Below are 25,960 nucleotides of genomic sequence, written 5' to 3' on the forward strand. Positions count from 1 at the left end.
TGTTGACATGTTTGTTGTGGTCACTTCTTGTTGATGCTGCTTCCACACACACGTACACACTCTCACTAATACAAACATGTAAATACACACACAAGTGAACTCATCTTTGGTTTCTTTCAGGCTGCTAGAACTCAAGTTTTCATCCTAAACTGAGCCCCGTGGCCCCGCCCACCACCCCCCCAGAGATTGAGATTGTGACATCACTGATGGAAGGACTGACACTGACTAAGGACCAGAGGAATTCAAAACCAAACCAAGATCCAGGTGAAGAGTTCCTTGAGTCCATCTGAAACGTTCCAGATAAATGAGACCCAGTCATTTCTGCTTGTCTCAGGTTCATCTGCTCATTGGGTTGTGTGTGTGTGTGTGTGTGTGTGTGTGTGTGTGCGCGCTGTCCCTGTGCTCGCCCACGTCACCTTTGATTTGTTTGATTAGTTTCTGTTGGACGCTCACACCAGGTAACATTCATCAACGTCACGTGTCAATCGTCCTCTCATCTGCATCTCTGAGTACAAACTCAACTCAATCAGCTTTGATCAGCAGCACAGACGGAAGTCTGGGAGTTCACGGGAGACTCAAATTAAAGACACCTTGAAGAGATTTAATCAAGTCACAACTTAATACAACCGTTTGGCACCTTCATGTCATTTCTCTCGTTCCGACTGTGGTCTCTCCAGATGGGATGAGAAGAACAGAGATAAAAGAGTGAAGATAACAGCAAACCACATCTGGTCTCATTTCACATCATTTATTTAAAACATCGCAATATAAAAAGAAATCCCACGTTTCTGAATTGATCTTTGTACACACATTCTTCAGCTTGGAAATAGTCGACATGGTTGAGGTGTTCGCCGGCGCCTCGTCCCCTCGGCCATCGTTCATTTGGTAAAAGGCACTAAACTGAATCATAAATAGCGGCGCCGTCGTGGCAGCGAGCCAACGCGGCTCACACACGCCGCACATCGGCTTCATACATAAACTTTGTTTTAAACATACGAGCGCATCAATAAATACAAATCAAACACCAAACTCTCCGCCGGCCGGTTTCCCTCGCAGGTCAAGTTTCCCAGGAATGTAACAAGTGGCAACAGTAAAAGGACTCATCAGTTGCATGGTGGCGGGTCATCGTGGCGGGCGCCAACAGCAGTGTTTAATGGTTAATCAATAACATCCCCGCTCAGAATCCAACATGGCGGAACAGGAAGTGTTCCTCGTGTCCTGAGAGTCTCACTGAAGCTTCGTCTGACAGCTTCAGGTGGAGGAAAAGCACCAGTTCAATCTCAGATGACCAGCTGTCCGGTCAGACGACCTCCACGCCACAGTGGCGTGTCGGCACCACACACACTTGTTAACTGTCAGATAAAAACCTGACAATTGTATTAAAATCAAAATGTAGTCTCAATTTAGTGTTAAAACATAAAATCATGCTACATGAAGGGCGCTCAGCAGCAGCGGCGGCTCGAGAGGTCGGCCGTCAGGTCGGACTGGAGGCGGGGCCACCACCTGTTGGTTGATTCCTGCTCAGTGATTGGATGGTTTCTCTGTGCTGCTGGGCGGAGTCAGGATGGGTCCCATGGCAGTGGGTGACAGCTGACATTCAGGGATGTCGATCTGGCGGTCCTGAGCTTTCCTCTGCAGGGAAGACGAGTGGCGTCAATCACAAGAACAAAGACTGACGACCAGCAGCAGACATGGCGCTCAGCTAGCAAGCGCCAGTCAGAGGATGATGGACAATAAGAGACTTTGACTACAAGGTGACCTTTTCTTTTTTAGTGATGAACAATTAAAGTAGTACTTCAATAAAACACTCACACCAAAGAAAAGAAACAAACAAAACCATTTCTTGCTTTTGAGCTGGTACTGTGTGTGTGTGTGTGTGTGTGTGTGTGCGTGGCCTCAGCAACTGCCTGACGGTTGGTCAAGCCGTGGCTCCAATAGATAGCATTTGAGAGGTGACTGCATTTCTACTTGACCCATGAGCTAAAGCTAAGCTTTGCTAAGTTAGCTAAAGCTAAGCTTTGCTAAGTTAGCTAAAGCTAAGCTTTGCTAAGATAGCTAAAGCTAAGCTTTGCTAAGTTAGCTAAAGCTAAGCTTTGCTAAGTTAGCTAAAGCTAAGCTTTGCTAAGATAGCACTAGCTCGCTCACCGTGTGACCCATCAAGTTTCAGTCGTGGTTGAAATTAGTTTCTGTCCTCTGGAGTCCAACAAGAAAGCAGAGAAGTTTGTCTGACATTTTACAAGTCATTTTGCTAGCCTCTAAGCTACGCTAACCAGGTCTGCGTTCTGCTCACCAGCAGGTCCAGGTACGCCACATGTGTCTGGATGTTGTGTCTGGCGTCCGCTTTGACTCTGGCAAAGTTCTTGAGCTGAGGTTTGGGTTCTGATTGCAGGGTGTCCATGAAGGGGCTCATCCACCGGACACAGGGCGCCACGCTTTCCCACGTCAGGCCTGATGACCGTGAGAAACCATTTTAATGAAGATAATCAGAGAAGGAGGAGCCCTTCCACCTGTGCTGACGTGCAGGTGAGCGACCCTACCTGAGACTTTATGAACAACATCAAAGGTGGAGAAGTGGCAGAAGGCAGCAGCAGCCAGAACGCTGTAGCTGTAGTCCAGGGAGTTGATGTCCATCATACACAAGTCTAACAGCTGGAAGGCAGAGGTCAAAGGTCAGTGTGTCACCCCGGCTGCTCTGAAGGCCTAGCCTCTTATCGGCCCCCCGGGAACTGACCTGTGTGATCTGGATGTAGGTCTCCTGTGAGAACTGTGGAACCAGGAAGTTCTCTCCATCTTTCTGAGCCTCCACCTGCGCGTACAGCTTCAGCCAGGAGATCGGCGTCTCAGGGCACAAGTTCCAGTCCAGCGCCTGCAGACGACCACAACATCCTGGTTAACCAACCGCCCTTCATTCATGAGCATTTACCCTTCTAATGCATGGGGGTGGGGCAACAACAGCAGTAGGGTAAAGGGGCATGGCCATACCTTCAGGATGTGCAGCTCCGTGCGCTGGATGTCCCACATGTCGCAGGCTCCATCTGTGACGTAGGCAAACTCGTAGATCTTGGGGGGGTAAATCTCCTGTGGGGCGGAGCGACACGGTCAACACCGGCAGGGTTATCAGAGTAAAGGCTGTTTACCAAGCGTGGCGGAGACGAGGCCAACCTCGATCTTAGAGGCGATGAAGAGCGCCGTGATGCCGATGAGCTGCAGGTAGTCTTTGTTGACGTTGGTCTGCGTCAGCATGAAGCGGTCGAAGTAGTCCTGCGCCAGGTAGGCCGTCTGCCGGTGGAGGCTGTACACCTCGCTCACCTGCACGCACACACTCGGGTCAGCCATCTTGTTTCACCATGTGTCTGATGTTAAACAGCGATGCGATGCAAGTGTGCTCACCTCCAGCAGCCAGTCCAGCAGGATGGCCCTCATGGCGGCCTGCAGCTTGGGGTGGTGCTGCAGGTAACTCTTATCATGGACGTACTTCAGCTCCTTGTTGAGCATCTTGATCCACACATCGTCTGAACTGGCCCAGCTGCAGGACAACAGGCCGCGTTACCACACAGCTGCCGAGTCTGTTAGACGAGCAGCGTCTCTCTCTCTCTCTCTCTCTCTCTCTCTCACACACACACACACACACCTGAGGCGAGGGATCGGGGACGCCTTGATGAAGAGGTTTTTGAAGCGGTACTGCTTGAAAGTGGACGGGTCGGCAGGCTCCAGTTCTTTGTGGGGGGTTTCGATGAGGATGCAGGGTGTCGCTCCATTCTCCGCCCAACACTTCTAAAAACAAACACACCGGATTTTTGTGGATGTGAACACACACACACGAAACCATGCAACAGGAGGGAAAGATCCTGGGCTGAAGGCTCCAACTCAGCGCGCTGGTGACACCTCGTGGTGGAAACCAGGTACTGCAACTATTCCTGCAAGTTACTTCTCTTTATCTGAACCTTTCACACCAAGATGTTTGTTAAACCAGCTGTACAGGATATTCGTAATGGTACTTCCATAGTAATCAGTACCACAATAACTGCCCCAGAAATATGAACAAAGAATCAGGAATCACTGAAAACACGCAAAGAAACTGAGTGTACACACACACACACACACACACTGACCTGTATTTCATAGCTCTGTTTCTTGGCAGCAGGCTGCAGCTTCTTCTTGGAGGGCTGAAGCACAAATACACCTGTTAGATGTGTTTGTGCTCCTAACTGAACCTACAGACGCCATGGAGCGCCGCTCATGACCTGATCTACGGGATGTTTCTCCCTCCAGCAGCGTTGATGGAGGGAAGTTAGAATCAAGACACAAACCTCAGACTTCCTCTTCCTCAGGGGGCCTCGGACCGCCGGCTCAGGTGTGTTTGAATCTCTGGCCTGAAGTGTGATGCGACCACTGTGACAGGAAACAGAAACACTAATTTACATCACATGACACAGTCGTTTCTGAGACATCTTAGTTGGGTTCAAATGGAAGCTCGAACACGACATCTATGAGCGTGGACTTGCAGCCAGGTTCTAAATGGCTCACAAGTTGGACCCACTTCAGCCCCAGGTCACCTCAGGCGTTCTGAGTGGGTTTGAACAGGACCTCACTACAGAAGTTCTACAGTGCTTCTGACACCGTCTCTTCACTCAGTAACACTGACATTCTGATGTTTATCAATAACTGGGTGTGATCTGATCGTGATGTCGGCCATGTTGCTGGTCTCCTACACAGTGAAGGACCCTGCTGGACCTGGACATGCTCACCTGCGTCTGGACATGATGTGACGGTTTCTCAATCAGCTGTAAAGAAAAAGAGGAGAAGGATGGGGGTCAGAACTGAATGAGCCTGGTAATGTAGATTAAAGAGGCATGGGGTGAGGAGGCCCTCAGTCCTGGAGACTCTGGGCCCCCTCAGCTCCTCCATGTTGGCCCAGGAGAATCCAGTACCCGCTGTAGTAACGCCACCTAAACACTTGATCCGAACCAGCTGCTGTGGAGCACCAGAGGAGAAACTCGGACCCGAGTGAAGCTGAGACTCTCCGGCCTGAGAACACAAGCAGCCTCGCTTCTGCATTAACGCTCCTCGGCCAAAACTACAGAACCCACGGAGACACGCGAGGTTCCGAACATCCGTGGAGCGGTCACGAGTTCGTGTGTGATACCAGGAGCCACAGCGACCAAACGGACCCGCGGTCGGGGAGGAGGGGGGCTTCTGGTGCACCCCATTTCAGAACAAAAAAAGACCCAAAATACCAAGTTTCAACCCTGACTCGTCATCCTCAGAGATGAAGCCCACGTTTCCGAACAGCTCCGGTGCAGCTGGACCGCGCAAAAAGGGCCCGGAACGAATTTAAATCCAGAATTGAAACTCAAAGACGCGCCAATTTCCGCAGCTAAGCGGGAGGATTCGAGTCCTGCCTCTGCGACCCTCCGAGGGCTCCGCGGGACAAACGAGCACAAATATCCAACCCAGTTCACCCACACGGACCGTCACCCCCCCCGGAGCCGCTGAGACCCTCCAGGGCGCCTTCGCCTCGACACATCGAGCCCCTTGGACGCCATTAAGCCCCTCAAAGGGAGCCCCGGACGAGGCTAAGCTGGAGGGAGCTACTGCAGTTAGCAAACTCACCGGTCCCAGCTAGCCAAGCTGCTAACTAGGTCACCCCAGCTAACTTACCCGCTACCAGCAGAACAGGGGTCTCTACTGCCCAAGCACGCACACGCCCGGTTAGCCGCTTTACTCGGGACCAGAGGCAACAAAGAGGAGAGAGAACTGGGACCAGGTTCGGAGGTGAAGTGGGACAGGCATGTAGCGAATTAGCGCCACCAGAACGACCAGCTCTCACCGAGGAAAACTGACAGATTGAATGCAGCAACCGCCCGAGAGGAGGCCGGTACCAGCGGGAGAGACTCCTCCAACAACCCGAAACTAAAGTTTAAAAACTGGCTGCCCCTCCTCGCCTGTCCAGAACCGAACCATCGACGTAAACCAGCGCAGAGAAAACGAGGACCTCCCTCCACACGCAAGAGACCAAACTAGCGGACCACAGCTCAAGCCGAGGGAACAGGTTCTGGGTGTTCTGGGTCGGCCCGGTGGGTCCGGCGGTCTTACCTCCTCCGTGAAGAATGAATGAATGAGCGGATCAGCTGTGGCGCCGGCGCCAATCCTTCTGTCCGCGTCCCTGCCTGTAGACACCCAGTGCGCATGCGCATTCCCGGTTCACACAAACGCGCTAAATTTTTTAAAAAAAAACGAGGCGAGAGCTTCGTGAGCGAACAGTGCCGAAGACACGACGGGAGCCCGGGTCCCCGTCGAGCTCCGGGGCCGAGGGCTGAGGCCGCCGGGACGCGATGGAACGGGCTTTAATCCGGCCCCACCGGAGCCTGTGCCCTTTTCGAACCGACACCACAGTACGGGGAGGTTTTTGGAGGTAACACCACTTTCCGTACGTTCCGGTTGAACTTTAACGACGCGGCCGTCTCCTGGCTGCCCCCCTCACCGGAAATACCGACTCTACAGCTCGCTGTTTTCCGTTATTTATGATATTTCCTCCTGCTACCGAACTTCCGCGTTCAAGCCCCCGTCTGGAGGAGGGGCTTCATGTGACGTCCAGCCAATCAGAGCCCGAGCGAAGCCAGCGCGTGCTTCCGCTGCCATAGAATGTAAACAGCGAGCACGTGGGACAGCTGTCAAACACGCAGACGTAAAGAAAATCAGGATTCACGGTTTCACCCAAATACTACAGTATGACATCATAACGCAGTAACGCAGCTGTGTAGTACTGTGACCAGCATGCGCGTGTCACCGGTCTCGTGAATATTTTTCTATTTTTCCGATGTTCTCATGTCCAGGAGCCTCGGCTGAAGTGACGCCATCAACCGAGACGCCTCAGAGGGAGAGGATCAACCCGCTGCCGTCGCAGTGACAACAGAATCTCAATGGTAGGATTTTGTTCTTCATGTTTCAAGCAGCTCGAAGTGCTGCGCAGGGTTGTTTTTGGCAGGCATTTTAGTTTTAGTCTCAGTCTTTGGACTAAATGCTTCTTAGTTCTCGTCCCATGTTCGTCATTTCTATCCTTGATAGTTTTAGTCGATGAAAGCTCAAAGGTTTCAGTCAAATATCAAAGATCCTCTCAATAAAGATGTGTGTGTGCTGAAGAGGCCACTCCAGTGTTAGAATGAAGCACTGAACTGATCCACCTTCAAAGGGGAGTTTCCCCTCTTTTTCTCTCTCTACCTTTTACTTTTATTCTTTTGTTGCAGAAGCAGACAACACACTGGCCCACAATAGGAGTATTGTATCACAATAAAATAGGATAAACTAAATAAAAGCACACTTGACTTCCATGTGAACGACCTCATGTCCTCCATGTTGGCTTCAGCTGCTGTTATTGGTTAAATCAGGGGTCTCAAACTGGTCCAGTCAGGGCCGGTGTGGCTGCAGGTTTTCATTCCTCCGGAGCAAAAGCAACACCTGATCCAACCAATGAGCCATGTGGACACAGCTTGATTGATCTAAGTAGATTCAGGTGTTGCTTTTGCTCCGGTGGAATGAAAACCTGCAGCCACACCGGCCCTGACTGGACCAGTTTGAGACCCCTGATTTAAAGCATCCAGGTGTGTTGCTTAGACAGGGAACAGCAGCAGGCCTGAGGACTCCCGTGTTTCCCAGTCCCACAAACGTGGGTCAAAGCACTCCACCTGCCCCCCGTCCACAAATGGACAGGGTTTTATTCATAACATGCTAGATTACTAGAAGGCTGCTTTAAACCAGCCAACATTAGCGGCCCTGGCAGCCCCGTTCATTCTAGCTTTAGCATGTAGCACTAGGAAGCGCTCTCTGCTCCACGGGGAGGTGGAACCACCACCACCACCACCACCACCACCACCAAACTTTAGGCTTCATTCAAACAGAAACTGCATCTCAGGGCGAGCCTCACAGACTAAAGCTATGCTTCAATCATCCCTCTGTTCAGGACCACCCGACACCGCTGCTGCTGCCGTGGTGAGAGTCTCGTCCTCTGCACAGGCCCAGACTGTCTGTGTGTGCCTGCGAGAGAGAGAGAGGCTTTTAGTGGGTGTGTCCTGATGATGGGGGCGTGGCCATGAGGACCAACAGCTCCAGCTGGCTCCATGCTGATGTTGGAGCTCTTGATGGACATTGCACGCTTGTTCTACTTGGTGGAGAAAACCTGCATGTTTTGAAACTTTGATCGTCCACCAACTAACAATTTAGTCTGGTCTCGTTCTCGTCAGACGAAAATGAAGATGCTGACGTTTGTCTTAGTCTCAGTTTCGTCATGGAAAAAAGGGTCTGACGTCATTCTTGTTTTCGTCCAGCGTGACGAAAACAACACTGGTGCTGCGCATCCAGATGTTTTCATCAGTGCTGCTTTGTGGAATCAGAACTCACCTGTAGGTGGGGAGCTCAGGTGGAACGTTCTCAAATGACCAACATAGAACCGTACAGGAACCTTCTGTCACACCTTGGACGCGTGTTGTTCTATTTTTAAGTTGTCATGTGACCAAATATGCACAAGAAATAAGGACAATTAGAACTTTTCATAATTTTTTTTAAACATCCCCAATGTTCTACGAAGGTTCCAGATGTTCTTCCACTTTTGAGAAGGCTCCCTCTTCATGTGCTTGTGTCACATTTGTGGTTCTACGTTGGGATGTTCTTCCACATTCATCTTCCTGCTGAGGAAAACCCTCTTCTGGGCATCAGGTTTCCATCACTTTGTGGTTCTGTAAGGAAGAAGGGCACTGATTTACAGGACAAATCACTTCCGAACCATTCCTGATGTCACCACGACGAGGAAAGAAGCAGACCAGGAGTTTTGTGTATGAAAACATTTATTGAGACTAATACGAGATCAGGAGCTACTACAGCTGAAAACAGACCACCCTTCTGTTCAATTGACTTTGCTGTTTTTAAGTCTGACGTGTGTCATACATCCATAATACAAAGGAGACCTGTTATGTCGATAAATAAACCCTAAAATTCCTACACCTTTTTTTCCTTTTGGCAAAGTGCTGTATTATTCCAGTAAACTACACAAAAAAAGCAAAATGTGTAACACGGTGAAAAATAAAAATGCCACAAAATATTCTTCACACTTAAAAACAACAGGAGAAACGAGGTTTTGCTACATCATTCTGTCTGGTTCGTCAGGTCGTTATAAAAAGGGAGGGCGGGTGCGAGTGGTGCATAGTTGGTTTCTGATGTGTGTTTGTGTTGCTTTAGCGCGTCCACTCAGGACATAAGAAAGAGTTCAAGTTCTTCATTGATGCATTGTCACTTACAACAGTTCACCCTGGAAGGCACGTGATCCACAAATTTCAAGGCATTGAACAACAACATTATAAATCCCTGTTAGTTTGATGATGGAGAGATGAAATCAGAGGCTGCTGACAGCCGGAGGAGGCGTGTCCTCACCTCCCATCCCTTCTGTCTTAATAAACAGAAAATAACATCGCTCATGATTGCAAAGCTCGATAGTAGAGAGACATTCGAGAAATCAAAGCTTAAATACACCAGAGAACGTCTCTGCTAGCATGGCCGTTATTTACACGCAGACGCTTCCACCGCCGACGCCGGCGAGAGATTCACGAACCACGCCACCGACTCGCCCTCAGGCTGAAAATCTGCTCGCTCACGCGCCGTCGGGACCACCAGCGCTCAGACGGCACCAGTGGGATCAGCAGCTCGTGATGGGAGACGCGTCACTCGCTTCAGGAGCTCAGATACACTTGACAAGAAAACACAGGCTGGCAAACTTTCCTCAGAAATGAGATTCAGAACGGCGGCTCGTTTCTGCCAAGACAAGCAAATTAAAAACCATGAAAGAAAAGGAACAACCAGTGTGAGTTAGAAGTCAAAATAGCTTTGATCCAAGCGCAATGTTGACGTGAGCAGAGTTTGACATGTGAGTGAGCCACGTGCTCTCTGACACCAACGGGGCTGAGCGACTGCATGAAGTACTTCTGATATCTGACGCCTGCAGCTTCCTGGCAGAAACGAGTCTGTGACTTTGACGCAAAGACAACCGTTAATCTCCGGCGGCGCGGCGACTCGACCAAGACATCGAGATCCCGGCGGGTCAGAGTGCCGAGGCCAAGACAGTTGACAAAGGCAGAAAAAAACAAAACCATCAAGATAATAAACTAGTGACAGGTTAAAGATCATCGCTACTTTTTTTTTTTGGTTTAAATAGTTCAACAAACTGTAACTAAGTTAAAATATTTAAAAAGCTTAACGTACATGTCTAAAACCGTGTTAAGTACAAGATCAACAAATATCAACAACGCTGAAAAAAAGGTTTCCCTCCGTCTAGGCGGGTTTCCTACAGTCGACCGAGAGTTCAGCTCACAGCCGGCGGCCGAGATTCAGAGAGTTTCATCACAAACATTTTCACGTGGAAGGCTCGCGAGGACGCCGCTGGAAAAAGTCGGAACGGAGAAAGAATCAGCCGTCAAGTAAATCTGCATCTTCCTAAAGTGTAAAGGTGATTGGTTGTGACCCTGAGAGATGGACTGCAGATTTAAGAACAAACAACAAAAAGACAAATGATCTGATTCTTTTTTTAACCGCCGCGACACGGACACGACGCTACAACCATGCAACACGCCAATGGAACCACACATACCGAAGCAAGAGACCACATATACCAACTTCATACTGATATGTAATTAATTTTTGTCTTTTTAAAAAATATTTTGGAGTTTTGTTTTTTTTAAAATACGCTTTTACATGTCTATTCATCTCAAAGCTACCGTTAAAACAAGGCGTTTAGTGATATTGAACCCAGTAATTCTATCTTTTTTTCTTCTTTTTTCAAGAAAACATTGTGAAAAGTACTGAATTACAAAGTCAGAGGCAGGTTCACCGGGACGGGCCGGCGCTGACGCCGCAGCCGAGCCGATTCTCATACGCAGAGAAATTAAAAGAAAAATCCCCTTCACACGATTTGAGAACTGCTGCAGGCGATTGGTTGTCTTTCCTGTGTGTAAAAAATGAATGATAAAATGCTGAATTCTTCATCTTCGTGCCATAATAATATCCCTTTATTATCCAGCTCCACGAAGGGTGTCCAGAGGCATTCTGGGAACTGGAGGAGCTCACTCTTAGCATAGAAATAAACAACTTCAAAGCCTGATGAATGAAGGGGAGTTTTCCTTTAAGGCGCCATCTAGTGGTCACAGTAACTCACCTCCGATGTTTCCACCCTAAACTGAGTGCTGCTGGCAAACGGGCTGCACTGCCCAAGTTGTAAAATTTGCCAAAAGACCACACAGCCTTGACTTCGCCATGACATCATCACGTCATCACCTGAGGCTGTCAGACGGTCCGCCGCAGCCGAAGTGAACCAGCCTCTGGGTAAAGTGACCTACAGCATTGATTCTAAACATTAAGATGTCCATGAAGATACAAAAGAACATGAAGAAACAGGAGGAGGGGCAGGAGATGCCGCCATGACAACTCACAGTCTGTGATTGGACATGATGGGAGGACCAGAGAGGTGGTGATGTTTTCTTTTTACATCCATTCTCAGCATCAGTCTGTGTGAGGGGGGAGGGGGGGCAATTACCTGACAGGTTACCTACTTAACCATCAGTCAGATGTGAGGTGTAAATGACATGTCTGTTTCCTGATGAGATGAAAATGAGGTTGATGATGAAGGACGCAGACGCCTCAGAAGTTGAGGTGCCTCTGGCTGGGCTGGTGCAGGTGCACAGTGCTGGCCTTAGGGGGGCGCAACATGTTGAGCCGTCGCAGGGCATTACGGGACAGCGGCTGGGTGGCGAGGCCCGGACGCTGCTGCAGGAGGCTGGTACGGGCTGACAGTGCCGCAGCATAGCAGGCGGAGTGAAGGCCAGAGCGCCGCGGAACCATTGCCACATCTGGCCTGCAGGGGGAGGCAGACATTCATCAACTACCTGATTGAACTCATCATGATGTCAGTATATTCTTCATTCTTTGACAAAAAAAAAATCTTCATGATGACATGAACTTGTCAGTGTTATGACACACACACACACACACACACACACACACCAGAGCCTGACCACTCATCAGGAGGAGTACCTGTGACGGGGGCTGTCCAGCGTGCGTCTGGCTTTCTCCCTCCCTCCCGAGGCTGTTGGGGCGGCAGCTATGTTGGCGGGCAACAAGTCCAGTTCAAGGTTGAGGGAGCGCGGCAGGGGGTCGATGGTCAGCCTGGGGGGGCTGTGGTGGGCGTACACAGACATGCTGGGGTGCTCGATCAGCAGGTTCTCCAGGGGGCTGGTCTCCAGGAGGACAGGCTGGCTGCTGCGGCCAGTGAAGCACGGCGGCGGGGTGACAAACCAGCTCTCCTCCAGAGAGGAGGCATCAAGACGCAGGAAGCCACCCTCCTCATCCTCATCCTCCTCCACATCCTCTTCCTCAGCGCCGCCATCCGTGTCAGCTGTGGAGTTGAGGGAGGTGCAGGAGGCGTAGTGGATAGGGGGGCTGGCCATGGGGGAGGGGATCATCACCAGGTCCTCCTCCTCCTCTTCGTCCTGGTGAGTGGATGCAGGGAAGCTGTCGCCACACTGGCTGGAGCAGGCTTCAGCTGAGGACACAGATGACAGGCAAGTCAGACCAAAACATCTGGTTATGTTTCCAGATGTGTGCTGCTTTCCTGGGTCACATGACTGAAACCCAACACACACCCAGGTTGACGGACAGCAGAGGAGAAGCTGCGGAGCACGGCTGACGGGAGGCTTCATATCTGCCCTGGAATGATGACCACAGAGGAGAGGGAACGCTTTGCTCTTCTTGTGTGTTTTAACTGTAATTCAATAACTAACATTGAATTCTAGCTCCATTTTAGTTTTGTTTCAATTTCCTGGTTTATTTCATGTCAATATTTCACTGAAGCAGCAAAATAATTCGGTGTTTTTCCAAACCAAGCCTGTTTTCCAGGTAGAACGACCTCTGGCACCTTCAGATTATTTGACTGTCATGAAGCCATGTTCTCCTCCATCTGCGCACCAAAGGCATTAAATTCAACTTTACTTCTAGCAGCTTTACTTCTAGCAGCATCGATCTGCTCGAGGCTACTTTTCCTGTGAATGGAACGAAAATTCTCAAGCTCGCCATGTTGGGTAACAGAGAATGTGGCGAGCAGCAACCCTTCTCTGCTCCTCGCAGGTCATAACAAGTGTGCCAATAGTGTAATGTCTAATATCTGCCGGTGGGGGCGCTGTGAGCTGCTGCTACTCAATCCTCTGCTTGACAGTGAGCAGTCGACATCACATGACGAGGCGGCTGCAGGGAGCAGGCGTGTTTGTGTGCACTTGAAGGACCCTCCTGTTCACACAAGACGCCACCACGCTGGTGCACATTCATCATCAGTAAACCCGCTGACATCCTGCACTTGTGTTGCTGGCTCGCCACCAAAAACTGAAGCGCTGGGACTTTTGCTTCTAATGAATCACAGACATGGAGGAAGTTATGAGGTGGGAACTTGAGCTCCAGCTGGCAGACGGGAAGCTAAAAATAGACGAGACCGCCGTCTGGGTTACAGTTCTGGACCTGCTGGATAAGTCGGGTCTGATCTTTTTTTTTTTGCCCCACAGATGGACGGTGGAAAACAAGCTGACCCTAGCGACCTCGCCGGTTACGTTCTGAGATGCTTCAGTGCGTGTGAGCGCCTGCTTGGAGCTCATGGACACCTCCCACACCATGTTTACCCACAACAGGACTGAGAGGCTGCAGAGTGCTGACTCGGCACCCAGCCGACGATCTTCATCCTGCTGATCAGCAGCTGAGCTCCTCCTCCTCCTCAGGTGTTCAGGGGGTTACCAGATTTTGAGTTCCATGTCGACGCTGCAGGTTCGAGCAGCAACGTCTCACACCTACGTTTGCCCCTGCCGTCAGAGTCCCGTGAGGAGCCTGGCGACACAAGTGCCAGTTCCCTTTGCAACGAGGACAGATATTTCAACTACGACAAGTCAGAAATATCATTGCCTTATATGGGTTCTTTAGATATTCAGACCCGAAGTTTCCTGCTCTCTTTTTGTGCTGAATCAGACATTTATGGTCACAACTCAAGTGCTTGCTGGTCGCTTGGTTCCTGCAGTGAAACTCTTGACAAAAGGTAAAGATGAACATTAAACCGCCAGCCAGCTGTAGTGCCGGCGGTCTCTGTAGAAACGCCAGCCTGCATCCAGGTGAAAGCAGCGGCTCTGTGCCCTTACATGTCCACCTCCCAGCCTCCTCCAGGATCTATTTTTACCTCCTCATGTTCCCCGGCTACTTTTGTTTGACCCGTTTACACGCCAACCTGTCCATAAACCGCCTGGTGCCAGTCACCCCCCCCCACCACCACCACAACAGAAGTGGGGCAGTCCCCCCTCCCTCCCTGAGGTACTTTCACACCTGTGGAATCGGAGACGGGACAAGTCGAGTCATGACCGGCGGCGGGTGAGAGGAGGGCCAAAGCTGAGCACTGCCAAACGGAGTGCCAAGGCAGCCGGTCACTGCAGCGCACACGCACGTGCGCGTTCGTGTGTGTGATGTTTTGGATCCTGGGTTCCGTGCCTCTTTTGACTGGGAGCTTTTTTGATCTCAGGCAGCTCTGGAAAGTTGCCTTGATCGCTCTGACGTGTTTACTTCTCTCACAAACCTCCTTCAGACTGAACTCTTCTATCGGTTCTCTGAATATATCAAAGTGATGCTTCACCCAAAAACTGTGTTTTGCCTCTTAAGTGCTTACAAGAAAGCAGCTTCACCAAGATGATTTTCCCTCCTGTATCACTTCTTTGTGACTGCAGAAGCAGGAAGAGCCAGCCACGAACATTTAGCTTGAGGCTAACGGACCCTGAGGGCTAACAGCAGCTAAACCATCCACAAAATGTCTTATCAAACTGAAGCATTTATAAAACGATTAAATACAAAGACTTCTCATCTCCATCATGGGTTTGAGGTTTCCCTCACACACGTTACAACTGGTTCCAGGTTCCCATCACAACTGGAGACTCACCCAGGTAGTTGACCAGGATCCAATCTTCATCCTCCTCCTCCTCCTCTTTGCTGTCTCCAGGCCGGCTGCGTCGGCTCAGCTCCTCAACATCGTCCCCAAACAGAGCGCTGGCAAACCTCTGGAACATCCCGGGAGGTCCTGCGGGTGAGTTACAGCGAGGAAGGGGCTAGGGGAGGCGCGTGGCTCAGGGCGACGGCGGGGAGGCGTGGCGGGCACTTTGGTCATCAGTTGCAGGGTTGGTGGCAAAGGGAAGGTTCCGAAAAGGTGCTAAAGTGCATCAATAAGATGTGGTCGTGGATCATCGGCTGGCCAGCAGGAGCAGGCTGGACATCGCTCAACGCCGCTTCGATGAGTGCAAAAGTACGAAAAGAAGCCTTCAGAGAGAGAGAGAGAGAGAGAGAGAGAGAGAGAGAGAGAGAGAGAGAGATGATGTCAGCAACGCACACCCAGAGTCAGGGCGAGTCCATCGATAGCGAGAAAGCTGCTGCTGGTTGGTGGGCGAGAGGCTGCGTCTCAGCCAGCAGCAGCTTTCTCATGACGGGTGGACAACGTCCAGCCAGCGTTGGTTGCAGTGGCGCAGGGACAAGCACCACCTCTCAGCACGCCTCCGCTGCTTCTTCTCTTGTCTGGTGGTTGGCGTCCATATACACCTCATCAATGATGTCAGTGATCAAACATGAACCAATAATTGATGGGCTTTTCCAAATGATTTTTCTAAACTCGCCATGTTTATATCTGCGCCTGTGTCGGACATTCTGGTCATTGGCCAAATTACAACTTTCTAAACAGAAGTTTGAAGAGTGAACAACGTCACCACTAGAATCAGAGTTTCCGCCTCCCTCTCATATCATAGTTTTTATTCCTCTACACTTCTTGTTATTGTGCTCCCTTTTCTTGGACTGTGTTTCTGTTTCTGATGACCTGAGAGTGTGATTCCTCTGGCCTGAGTGACAGGACCACGAACCACACAGAGGAGAGCGAGAAGAGATTCAGGACTCTGGTTGTAAAAACAGCGATGGACTGTCACATCTGTGGTCCTCGTTAAAGGAGTCAGACAGGCGCCTCAAAAAAACACAATGCTGTCAGAACAGTGTGAGCGCACACACACACACACACAGTGCACGCGGCCCATGGGCCCACGCCAGACCCCTGTTGTAGGCAGCATTGATCTCCAGACTTCAGTTGTTTCTCTGGTTCATTCAGCAGTCAACAAAGGAAACCGGGTCAGAACCAACACTGATCGGGGTCCTGCCACAGCTGCTGGACATTAACACACGCCGCCGCAGCAGCAGCAGTTAGCACGCCACCCCCCCCCCCCCCGAGGACTCTTCACAATCCTGCTTTGTCTACACGAAAGCTCGTCTCAACAGTTCCCTTCAGCTGTCACACGGCCGAGGCAACAACAACAGAGAAAGAGCCGGCGGCCCTTCAGCCGCGCAGGAGCAGGCAGACCCTCCAGTCCTGGATAAATATTGACTTGTGACAGGCAGCTGACAACCTTTAACCACACGGCCACAGAGCACAACACTAAGACCGTCACTGCCGTCCAGCCAGGATGTTCACTAACCCCTCAGAACCCAGACCTCCACCCAGTGTCTGTGACTGGTTCCTATTCAAGACCTACTGACCCCGACCTCCAGTGCCCCCCCACGCAAACTCGTCTCACACAGTTGAACCTAGGTGGCGCTAGCGACCACACACATGCTGTATGTGATGTAGCTGTGGCTCCGGCGAAGACAACGGTGTCACATGATGTTTGTTGCTTCAGGCTCACTTCCTGTAACCGCCAGGTGGCGCTGTGACTTTCAGTAAATATCCCCTTCCCCAATCTCCAACACCACCAAAACCGCGACTCCATCCATTCACCACAAGAGGGCGCAAGGAAAACACGCGCAGTCAGGCCATTTCAAGCCTGTGATGCGTTCACGTTCCCTCAGGTAGGCTCATACACCCCTGAAGTGTAACGTCAGCGGCGTGTAGGGCACCTGCTGCTCCTCTTTCTCGCCAAACACGGAGGAGCGCCGCTGGGTTCATGGGTCAGCCGTTATGAAAACACCCGTGACGTCACAACCGCTTTGTTGATCTGAGCCGCAGCAGGACGACGCCGAGGGAATCGATTTCATTAAAACTGTTTCACTGTAAACTGCAGCTCCCACACCGGCCCGCTGACCCGAGGACACCCGGGGAAGTCAGAATCTCAGTGAATCATGTCGGAGTCTCTTACGTAACCTTCAGACTAACCACCATTTCCATTGTTTACCTCTGTGACAAGACTGGTCATAGCCTGGAAATCAGAAAATAAAGAGAAATAAAGTGTGAATGCGTTGTATTTTCTGACCACAAATACAAAATAAAATGAAATGAACTCTCCTAGTGGTATAAATGAACGCTTTAACTACTTTAAGTCTCTGCTATCCTTTCGATTTGTTATAAAACGTCGGAAATAATTGAGTCGTGAGGGCCTCTCGGCTGATCATTAACGAATCTTCCATTGGAAAAAACAGTTGCGACAACGTTTGGCGTTCTATCTCAGTCCAATAAAACTGCATGACTGCCTTCGATTAGGTTCATTACCCATCGATCACTTGATCAATCGGCCAAGTCTGTCAGCGAGAACCACATTCAACAACCAGCCAGAAGCAGGAAAACCTCCGCGCAGCGGGCTGGTTAGCTCAGGTTAGCCGAGGAGGGGGAGGAGGCAGTAATTCTACACCGGCTGGGTTGAACCACCGTCTGTGTAACTTTTACCTCCTGAAATATACCACGAAATGTCGTCCAGAGCACTCGATAATGACGCCTTTAAAAAGGCTTTTTTAAGCAGATAAAGACGGAGCGTCGCGCAGCTAAAGCTAACTAGCTAGCATCATCGAGGCAAAACAAGACACGGCCACCAACACCGCCGCGGAAAACGAGGAAAAATGTGTCCAAAATGCTGCATGGCTCGTTTAAATGTAGTTTCAAATCAAATTCGATGGTGCAGTTGATTTAAAATGGATGAACAGATGAACTGCAGCAGAATAAATCAGACACCGGAGCTCAGGGAGGAGAAAACAAAGAACTCACCTGCGGCAGAACGAAGAAAGCGGATCCGAGCTCAGGTCGTGTTTAAGATCCTGAAGACTGAGGTAGACGCGGTACTTTTCGAAAAATAGAAAAACTTGGAGTTTCTTCTCGGAAGAAATAATGTATAAAAATGTTAGTTTGGGGACTTTACATCTGGAGTCGCAGTCGGTTTCCTATCCGAGCCCCCGACTGCTGCTTCCTTTGTTGTTGTTTTAGAGCTCCAACAGCTGATCGGTGTGACGTCACGAGCACAGCCTATTGGGGGGACGGGCCTGGAGAGGCTCAGCCAATCAGGGCCCGCGGTTCGGGCTGTCACCAACCCATGTGACTGCCCCCTCCTGAGCCTGGAAAGGGCATGACTGGGCGAAGATAAGGAGCCACCAGAAACCTGTTTTTTCCGTCAGTTACATAACTTGAATAACACAATTTTTAAATTCACGGCAGGTTCACAAATGTTTGGCTTCCTCTGCACGACAGTGAAGTTGGTAAAGGAAACTTACTGACCGCATCTTCATGTCCATTGTTAGTCTCCAGGTTCAATTCTTAAATCACGGCTTTAACAGCAGTGACCCAGCATGTGGTCTACATACTGAACGGGTGAACTCAAACGCAGTGCTGGATTTGTAGATCAGGGGGTTCTGGAGCCAAGCTCTGGGGTTCCAGCAGGTCGGGTGAGAAGAGTCATGGATCTCATACAAAAGGAAAATCCACACTGCAGCAATATCCCAGCATGCAAGTGGGCCTCCTTAAACTCAGAGGTTAAAATCATCAGTAAAGAAGCTCCCGAGGTGACTGAGATTCTTCAAGTTGAGCTCAGAGTATTTGGTTCTGGAAAAGAGGACAGGAGTACCACTGTTGTTGTTGTAGTACTGCAGTCTATTTCAAACAAGTGTTGGGGGGGGGGGGTGTAGGTTAAACCGGGGGCTTCCTCACAGTAGAGCACAGAGCTGTTCACCTGTCCTGCTCTAAGCGCTGACCTGTAGCTGGTGAGACATGCTAATTATTAGCTGTCATCGCTCAAACAGCAGCAAACCTCAGCTGGTTCACCGTCATCAGTGATGGCTGGATGGTTGCACACAGCCGGTGAGCTGCAAGGCCCAGCTAGCAGGTGACACTCTTGTTACATCTAGTGGCACCCCTGTGGCATCTGGTGACACTCTTGTTACATCTAGTGGCACCCCTGTGGCATCTGGTGACACTCTTGTTACATCTAGTGGCACCCCTGTTACATCTAGTGGCACCCCTGTGGCATCTGCTACTCAGGAGAAGAATCCAGTCTGGATGCTGCACATTCCAGCTCCGCCAGTCAGTCACCGTTGTGGATGCACCGATTATCTGTTCGGGTCAGCTCACCTTTCACCTCCAGCATGTCTCATGTGTCCATGCACAGTGACCCCCCCCCCCCCACCTGATATACATCATATCATACAAGACAGTGACACAAATGTGCATGTGAGCCTGTCAGCTGCAGAAAGGTAACATACACCATGTTGATGTAATCCAACAACCCAGCAGCCTGGTGTCCTGAGGGGCTCCTGAAGCAGCTCTAGGCTCTGAGCATCAACTCTCTGTAAACGGCGTTCAGGTTTCACAAACACAGCAGCAGAGAAGCAGAAGCTGAGGCTGTCACCCGAGCTGCAAGTGAATGAGCGTCTGGGGCACCGATGCCGACTCAAGACTGTAATCCGTGTAAACCAGGTGTAGAACCAAAGCGTGAGGCCTGTCCAGGCCTTTAGGCGCTGACGCTCCTCTGTGAGTAAACATGGAACAGGTTTTACTTTGCAGACATTTTCTTATCTCAGACTGGAGTGTTTCTACCCTCCACTTCTCTCTTTCCTCTGAGGTTTCTCTGTCTGGCCGATATTCGCTGTTCTTGCATGTGCTAATCGTTCCCTGGTCCATCTGCTGCCGTCACCTTTGACCTCTTAACCAGCTGAAGCTCTGGCAGGTTTAAGTTGCTCACAGGAGAACAGAAAGTGCTTCCTCTCTTAATGGCTGCCAGGTTCCAGTAGAACAAAACACACTGGTTATGATGGTGAGGAGGCTGATGACCACGGATACCAGGAGTCTGTTGGTGACATTAATCTTAAGTTATGGTCAATAAGTGATCAATAACTCGGCAGTAACTCTTGATTTCATCTTGTCGTTCTGTCCTCATAAGAAATCCTACTTGTGTTGCAAAACCGCACAAACAGTTTGTTTGTTTTTATGTTTACTGTCTCTACTTGTGTTTTTCTCCCTTGAACTTTAACTGTCAGCGCCCTGATTGGTCTGTTTTGATCACATGATTTGTAGAGGCCTGCTCAGTTATATTTGAGTCATTCCAACAAAACAAAGAATCCAGGTGGAAAAACACACAGCAGCAGGACAACATGTTACCCTGGATTCTTCCATTCCCACATAACAAGGTCACGCCTGAGCTGGTGACATCACAACACTGATAAGATGTCCTTCATTGCTCGCTTCCTTTCCCAGGTTACATCCCTGCTAGTTTATCTCTGTACTTTAACCTGCAGCTAATTTGGACATGTTTTTACTGGTAATGCACTGTTTAGAGCCACAGGAGCATTAACCTGAAAACCCTCCCACTGAGGCCGCAGACCTCCATCATTATCTGACAGTCAGCCTTCCAGCAGTCCTCAAATGGATCATGGGCAACATGCACTCTCACCAGATTCAATAACCAAAGTCCCTTTTTTCTACATGTCCCAGTTGAAATGTTGCCAAAATTCCTCATTTGCACTGAACAGATCCTGTAAAAACCATCAACTTCTTCACACGCCAGTGCAACTGAGACGCCATGACAGGCGAAACCAAGACAAACTGTCCTTGAAGCGGTTTGTCATAGAAATTATTTGCATGCAGACGCTGAGACCGACCCAGTAGCGCCTCCTGCAGAGATGGTTTCAGAGTCACAGTCAGTGACTGGTCTCTTCTTCGCAGCACGAAGGACACACACGAGGTGGTGTGGACAGGGCGGCCTGCCAGCCAGCTTGATTCCACTCTCACACATCACACTTGCAACTTCCTTCAGCAGCGTCTTTACATAATCAGGCTAATGTTTACTCTCTGTTGCTCAACGCCGTCCTCGGCGAGTGCAGCAGGGGCCAACCACCTCCTGCTGCTGGCACTTAACGCTGCCATAAATAATTACATACTCACTTGCTGTTATCCACAAAAGGACAGAAACTAACTGAAAACATTTTGGAGGTCAAAGGTCAAGGTCACTGAGACAGGAATACATCATGGCAATGTAAAAGTGCAGTATTTCGGGTTTCTTTTGTCAACAAGACAAACAACTCGCTGAAGTTGCGTCACAATGCGGTTTAACTGTCGCAGATGTGGCAAAGAGCGGTGATTCCCGTTTATCCAGGTCAATAACAGACTTGAATCCTGCGACTAAGATCAGAACGCTCTGTGTCTTCATTCAGCTGGTGCTCCCTCCAGTGACCTCGTTCAGGTGAAGGTCATCAAAGGTTTCTCTTTACATGGAAGCTTCTTATTCATATCAATATCAGAATATTGCCGTGCATGTGAGCGTATTCATAGCGAAACGCCACCGACGACCATGAAACAGCATCTCATTAATGGTTGAGGGGAGGAATGACGTACAACCTCCTGTACAGACCCTCATTTAGTGGAAACCATGTTGGGACAGTCTGGAGGTGGAGCCACACTGGAGGAGGAATCCGCCTCCAGGGCAGTGAGACAAGACTGCTGGAGAAAACAAGCCCCCTGTACGCCAACTGTTGACTGTTGCCGTGGTGACTTGTTGTTCAAGTCTGCGTTTGGAAGTCTCTTTGTTCAGGGTGTAAACATGTGGGAGGAATGTAGGTGGGGCTGCGTGACATATTGACCTCAGGTTAGTGACTCACTGCTGACCCGCATTCAAACCACAGCAACTACGGCAAACGCAGGTCACACCAGGACTCCATCTTTGTGGACCAAACTCAGTCCAGACAGACTGTTGACACTGTGCTAGCAAAAACATGCTAACATGCTACGAGTGAGCCAGATAACAGGCTTTTGCTATTAGTGAGGTGCATGACGATATTCAACAGGTCTCGTCTCAAAGAACAAAGATGAGCCTCTAACCAGGAGCTGGTCAGCTGATGCCTCCCTCTGGGAGCGCGTAGCTGCACAGCATCATTGGCACCTGACACCTGACGGAGGCATCAAGAAGTCCTGGGTGACGCTGGACAATGCAATTGAGTTTATAAATGGACATTTCTGGACAGTGGAGCTGCTGTCAGCATCAAGCTAAATATATGTGGCTGGCTCTTCCTGCATTCTGGAGTCACTAAGAAAAAAATGCAGGAGGGAAACTATCAGACACCTGTGAGTGCATGCTTGGAAAGTAAAACACACTTGTTGATGAAGCATCACTTTGAGCAGAAAGAGTGTTTTACTCTTTAAAGTTTAAAGCCCCAGAGGAAGTTTTATGTATTAATGTAGAAAAAAAACCTGTCGTCTACAATAAAATCTACACAGACATGTTGCAACATGTTGGTGAGGAAATCCGGTTTGACTTGACTCCAGCGGGATGTACTGGGCCAGCGAGCCAGACTCGATCACCAAACATCATCAAATATGTGCAGCAAAGTAGCCAAATGTGCTGCGAAGCCTGGAGGCGGGGGCGAGGAGGATGGCAGCGCAGCAGTCCCAGAGTCCATACTGATCTTACAGTATGAAACTGGTGGCTGCACTTGCGAGGAGAGTCTGTGACGCGAGAGCACAAACATGTGAACACACCCAGGAGCTGATGAGTTCCTCTCAAACACTGCAGTCTGGAACTAAAGTGACATCTTCCCTCTGAGTTGCATCAGCTGAGGCAGCAGACGGAGGCGGGACCAAGAACAGAGCAAGCAGGTCAGAGCTGAAGGCCTCAGCACATGAAGTCAGTTAATAATAGTGGTGAAGTCATAAAGCAGCAGAACTCAGTGGAGGAGGGAGAGGAGAGTCCCGGTCTGAGGAAACAGATGACGAGTAACAAAACTGATGGACTGACACTGAAAGATCTCTAACCTTGATTACAAACTTTAACAATGACTGCATGTGACGTTTAAGTCCTGCTGGGTATTTGGGTTTCACTGAGCAGGTTAACCTTAGCTTAGCACTGCTAACGTAGCCTCCAGCATCATCAGAGGGTTCATTAGTGAAGATGATCTTGATGAACTGAACCTGGAAGATCAACTTTTGTTCACCAGAGCTGATTTACTGGTTCAATCACCACAATCACATGGAGCGATCCTATTGGCTGCTGGGGGAGGAACCAGGAGATGACCACTTCCTGTTGGTGGAGGAACCAGGAGATGACCACTTCCTGTTGGTGGAGGAACCAGGAGATGACCACTTCCTGTTGGTGGAGGAACCAGGAGATGACCACTTCCTGTTGGTGGAGGAGCCAGGAGATGACCACTTCCTGTTGGTGGAGGAGCCAGGAGATGACCACTTCCTGTTGGTGGAGGAGCCAGGAGATGACCACTTCCTGTTGGTGGAGGAACCAGGAGATGACCACTTCCTGTTGGCGGAGGAACCAGGAGATGACCACTTCCTGTTGGTGGAGGAACCAGGAGATGACCACTTCCTGTTGGCGGAGGAACCAGGAGATGACCACTTCCTGTTGGTGGAGGAACCAAGGGATGACCACTTCCTGTTGGTGGAGGAACCAGGAGATGACCACTTCCTGTTGGCGGAGGAACCAGGAGATGACCACTTCCTGTTGGCGGAGGAACCAAGGGATGACCACTTCCTGTTGGCGGAGGAACCAAGGGATGACCACTTCCTGTTGGTGGAGGAACCAAGGGATGACCACTTCCTGTTGGTGGAGGAACCAAGGGATGACCACTTCCTGTTGGTCCACAAAAATCCCTGTGGTGCACTCTATACTTCTGTCATCGTTAACCATGATATTCAATTAGATGGAAAAATGCAGAATATTCATTCCAATCACATTTTGCCATCCTTCTCTTTTGGGAGGATGAATCTCCTCCAATAGAAATTGCAATTTTTCCTGTGAGAGGAACTGCTCCTGGAGGCACATGGTGGGGTTCCATGGTTCAGAACCTTTAGCCTGCTCTACTTCCTGGCGTGGTTGAGTTGGACACCTGGCACACAGGTAGTCTTTGGCATTGGAGACTTCTGGACTCACCACCCACAGAGCAGATCTCCTTCCAGTCCTGGTCTTATTTCAGGATGTCGGTGGGACAGTTTCACCCTCACAAGATGGAGAATTTAACAGTAGCTGACAAAAGCACAAGTCACGGGCATCACATGACCGTCATCAGACACGGTGGCATCTTCATTTGATTCTCTGATTTATGTTTCTGCAACTCAGATGTGGTGAATTGTTGCTTTTTGGACTTCAGCTGGTGACGTTGTTTGATTTTCAACGGACACAAAGTGCAGAACTTGATTTCCACAGACATGAGCCTCGTCTCCACCTCCAGCAACAGCTTTCACCTCGACAGGATGCTTTCCTACACCTGGCAGCAGAGCAGCTGAGGAATGATGACAGGCAGGAATCTGTAGAGGGAAGTGGACGTCAGAGACTCGCAGACCCTTCAAGCCAGGAAACAACAGAAAACTGCTGAAAAGTTTGGATGTAGCAAGCAACAACAGGGAGGAAACTTCCTCAGGCTCAATTCAGCTTCTTTCCAGAAAGACACTGCAAGGGCCCCGAGCTGGCCTCTTCTATAGCAGTGCAGGGTTCCAGTGCCCTGAGGTCCCTCCTCCACTAAGGCTCCGCCCTCTTTGTCTGATCCTCTTCAGCAGAATCCCGTCATGAACATCGCTGACATCATCAGTCACGGTGTTGTGTCTCTGCCTCACTGGTGACTCTCACTTCCTCTTTTAGCTCTGTTTTTTCTTTCTACCACCTCTCCAGGGAAAACGGACGCCTGCGACAGACGAGAACAACGAGACGATGAGGCTCGGGTCACCAGGAACAACCTTACACGCGCAGCTTTCAAGTCAGGTAGAAAACAAACACTCCCCCTTTTCTCTGGTGAAGAGACAAAGAGCCTTTCTGTTTCTCCTCTGGTCTGTGAACACGCAGGGAAGCAGCAAGCACAAACAAAGGGTAGCAGAAGTCCTCGCATCCCATCAGAAACAGGCAGCGAGTGACCACGTTCAGCTCATGGGCGTACACTGAGACCTCAGCAGGAGCGCCGGCAGCAGGAGCCAGTTTTATATGGTGGCCAGACCATGTGACCACAAATACCGTGTGGCCTCCATCGCATCAAGCCTCTGGGCCAAAGAGACATTTTCCTGTAGATTTGGGTTGAAGAAGCAGCTGTAAAACACTGGATTCAGTCCAACCATCAGGATTTGAACCGGGAAGTCAGGAAAATTTGGTGGTCCACCGCAGGTTCGATTGACCGACCGGAGCCTGAGGAAACCTGCTCAGGTGAAAGAGGAAAAAGGCACTGATTTGTTATAAGAAGCTGAGGTCGAGTGGTTCGACTTCACACAGGAAACTCAGAAGAGAGAAACTGAGTGAAGGAGTTTGTGTTTCCCTGCACAGATGGTCGAGCCGCTGAGTGGCAGCTCAGATAAGAGGTTAATGACCGCCATAATCATCCAACATCACCCTGACTCAAGCTTCAAACAACACTGGAGTAATTAGGAGAGGAAGGAGTCCTCACACGACCTTAGCTGATTGGCTGAAGGGACGAGGGAAGCAGGAGGGCAGACAAGAGCGACCAGAGCAACAGATGAGGGTGGTGCTGGATTCTTATGACTGACGCGCATTAGTGACATCATCGTCAGCCCTCAGTGATGTCACTGTCTGACCCAGAACAGCTAAGCGGTGATCTGATCTCAGTTACTACTGAGTGACTCTGGCGCTGTTGGTGATGTCACCACTGTGACATCAGGACAAAGGTTACACATGAGGCCATC

At 50.0% G+C, this 25,960-nt stretch overlaps 2 protein-coding genes and 1 long non-coding RNA gene across 7 annotated transcripts; 1 reads left to right on the top strand and 2 right to left on the bottom strand.

Annotated features, from left to right (window-relative positions):
* Positions 1 to 734: 734 nt before the first annotated feature.
* ccne2 (cyclin E2) lies at positions 735 to 7,434 on the bottom strand. Of its 5 annotated transcripts, none has more exons than XM_086217581.1 (12): positions 7,342 to 7,434; positions 4,749 to 4,784; positions 4,311 to 4,392; positions 4,113 to 4,166; positions 3,632 to 3,774; positions 3,391 to 3,526; positions 3,163 to 3,309; positions 2,983 to 3,078; positions 2,732 to 2,866; positions 2,538 to 2,649; positions 2,291 to 2,448; positions 735 to 1,632 (listed from the first exon to the last, which is right to left on the bottom strand). In XM_086217581.1, exons 2-12 carry the CDS (start codon positions 4,760 to 4,762, stop codon positions 1,522 to 1,524), a joined length of 1,188 nt encoding a protein of 395 aa, XP_086073707.1. In that variant the 5' UTR covers positions 4,763 to 4,784; positions 7,342 to 7,434; the 3' UTR covers positions 735 to 1,521. The 5 variants fall into 5 exon arrangements, with proteins under 5 accessions (XP_086073707.1, XP_086073708.1, XP_086073704.1 ...); XM_086217582.1 differs by lacking the exon at positions 7,342 to 7,434 and adding an exon at positions 6,435 to 6,486; XM_086217578.1 differs by lacking the exon at positions 7,342 to 7,434 and adding an exon at positions 6,097 to 6,426.
* On the top strand, positions 5,110 to 8,989 carry LOC147252774 (uncharacterized). Its single transcript, XR_015118468.1, has 3 exons — positions 5,110 to 6,415; positions 6,837 to 6,926; positions 7,961 to 8,989. It is a non-coding gene; the product is annotated as an uncharacterized LOC147252774 (long non-coding RNA).
* Positions 8,815 to 18,293, bottom strand: tp53inp1 (tumor protein p53 inducible nuclear protein 1). Its single transcript, XM_086217583.1, has 4 exons — positions 18,059 to 18,293; positions 14,996 to 15,369; positions 12,073 to 12,580; positions 8,815 to 11,893 (listed from the first exon to the last, which is right to left on the bottom strand). The coding sequence occupies exons 2-4, from the start codon at positions 15,120 to 15,122 to the stop codon at positions 11,680 to 11,682; spliced, it is 849 nt and encodes a 282-aa protein (XP_086073709.1). The 5' UTR covers positions 15,123 to 15,369; positions 18,059 to 18,293; the 3' UTR covers positions 8,815 to 11,679.
* Positions 18,294 to 25,960: the final 7,667 nt, after the last annotated feature.

This window comes from Aulostomus chinensis, chromosome 11 (genome assembly GCF_037954235.1).
Source record: "Aulostomus chinensis isolate RoL2024-O1b breed Wild chromosome 11, RoL_Achi_v1.0, whole genome shotgun sequence".
NCBI classification, from domain to species: Eukaryota; Metazoa; Chordata; class Actinopteri; order Syngnathiformes; family Aulostomidae; genus Aulostomus; species Aulostomus chinensis.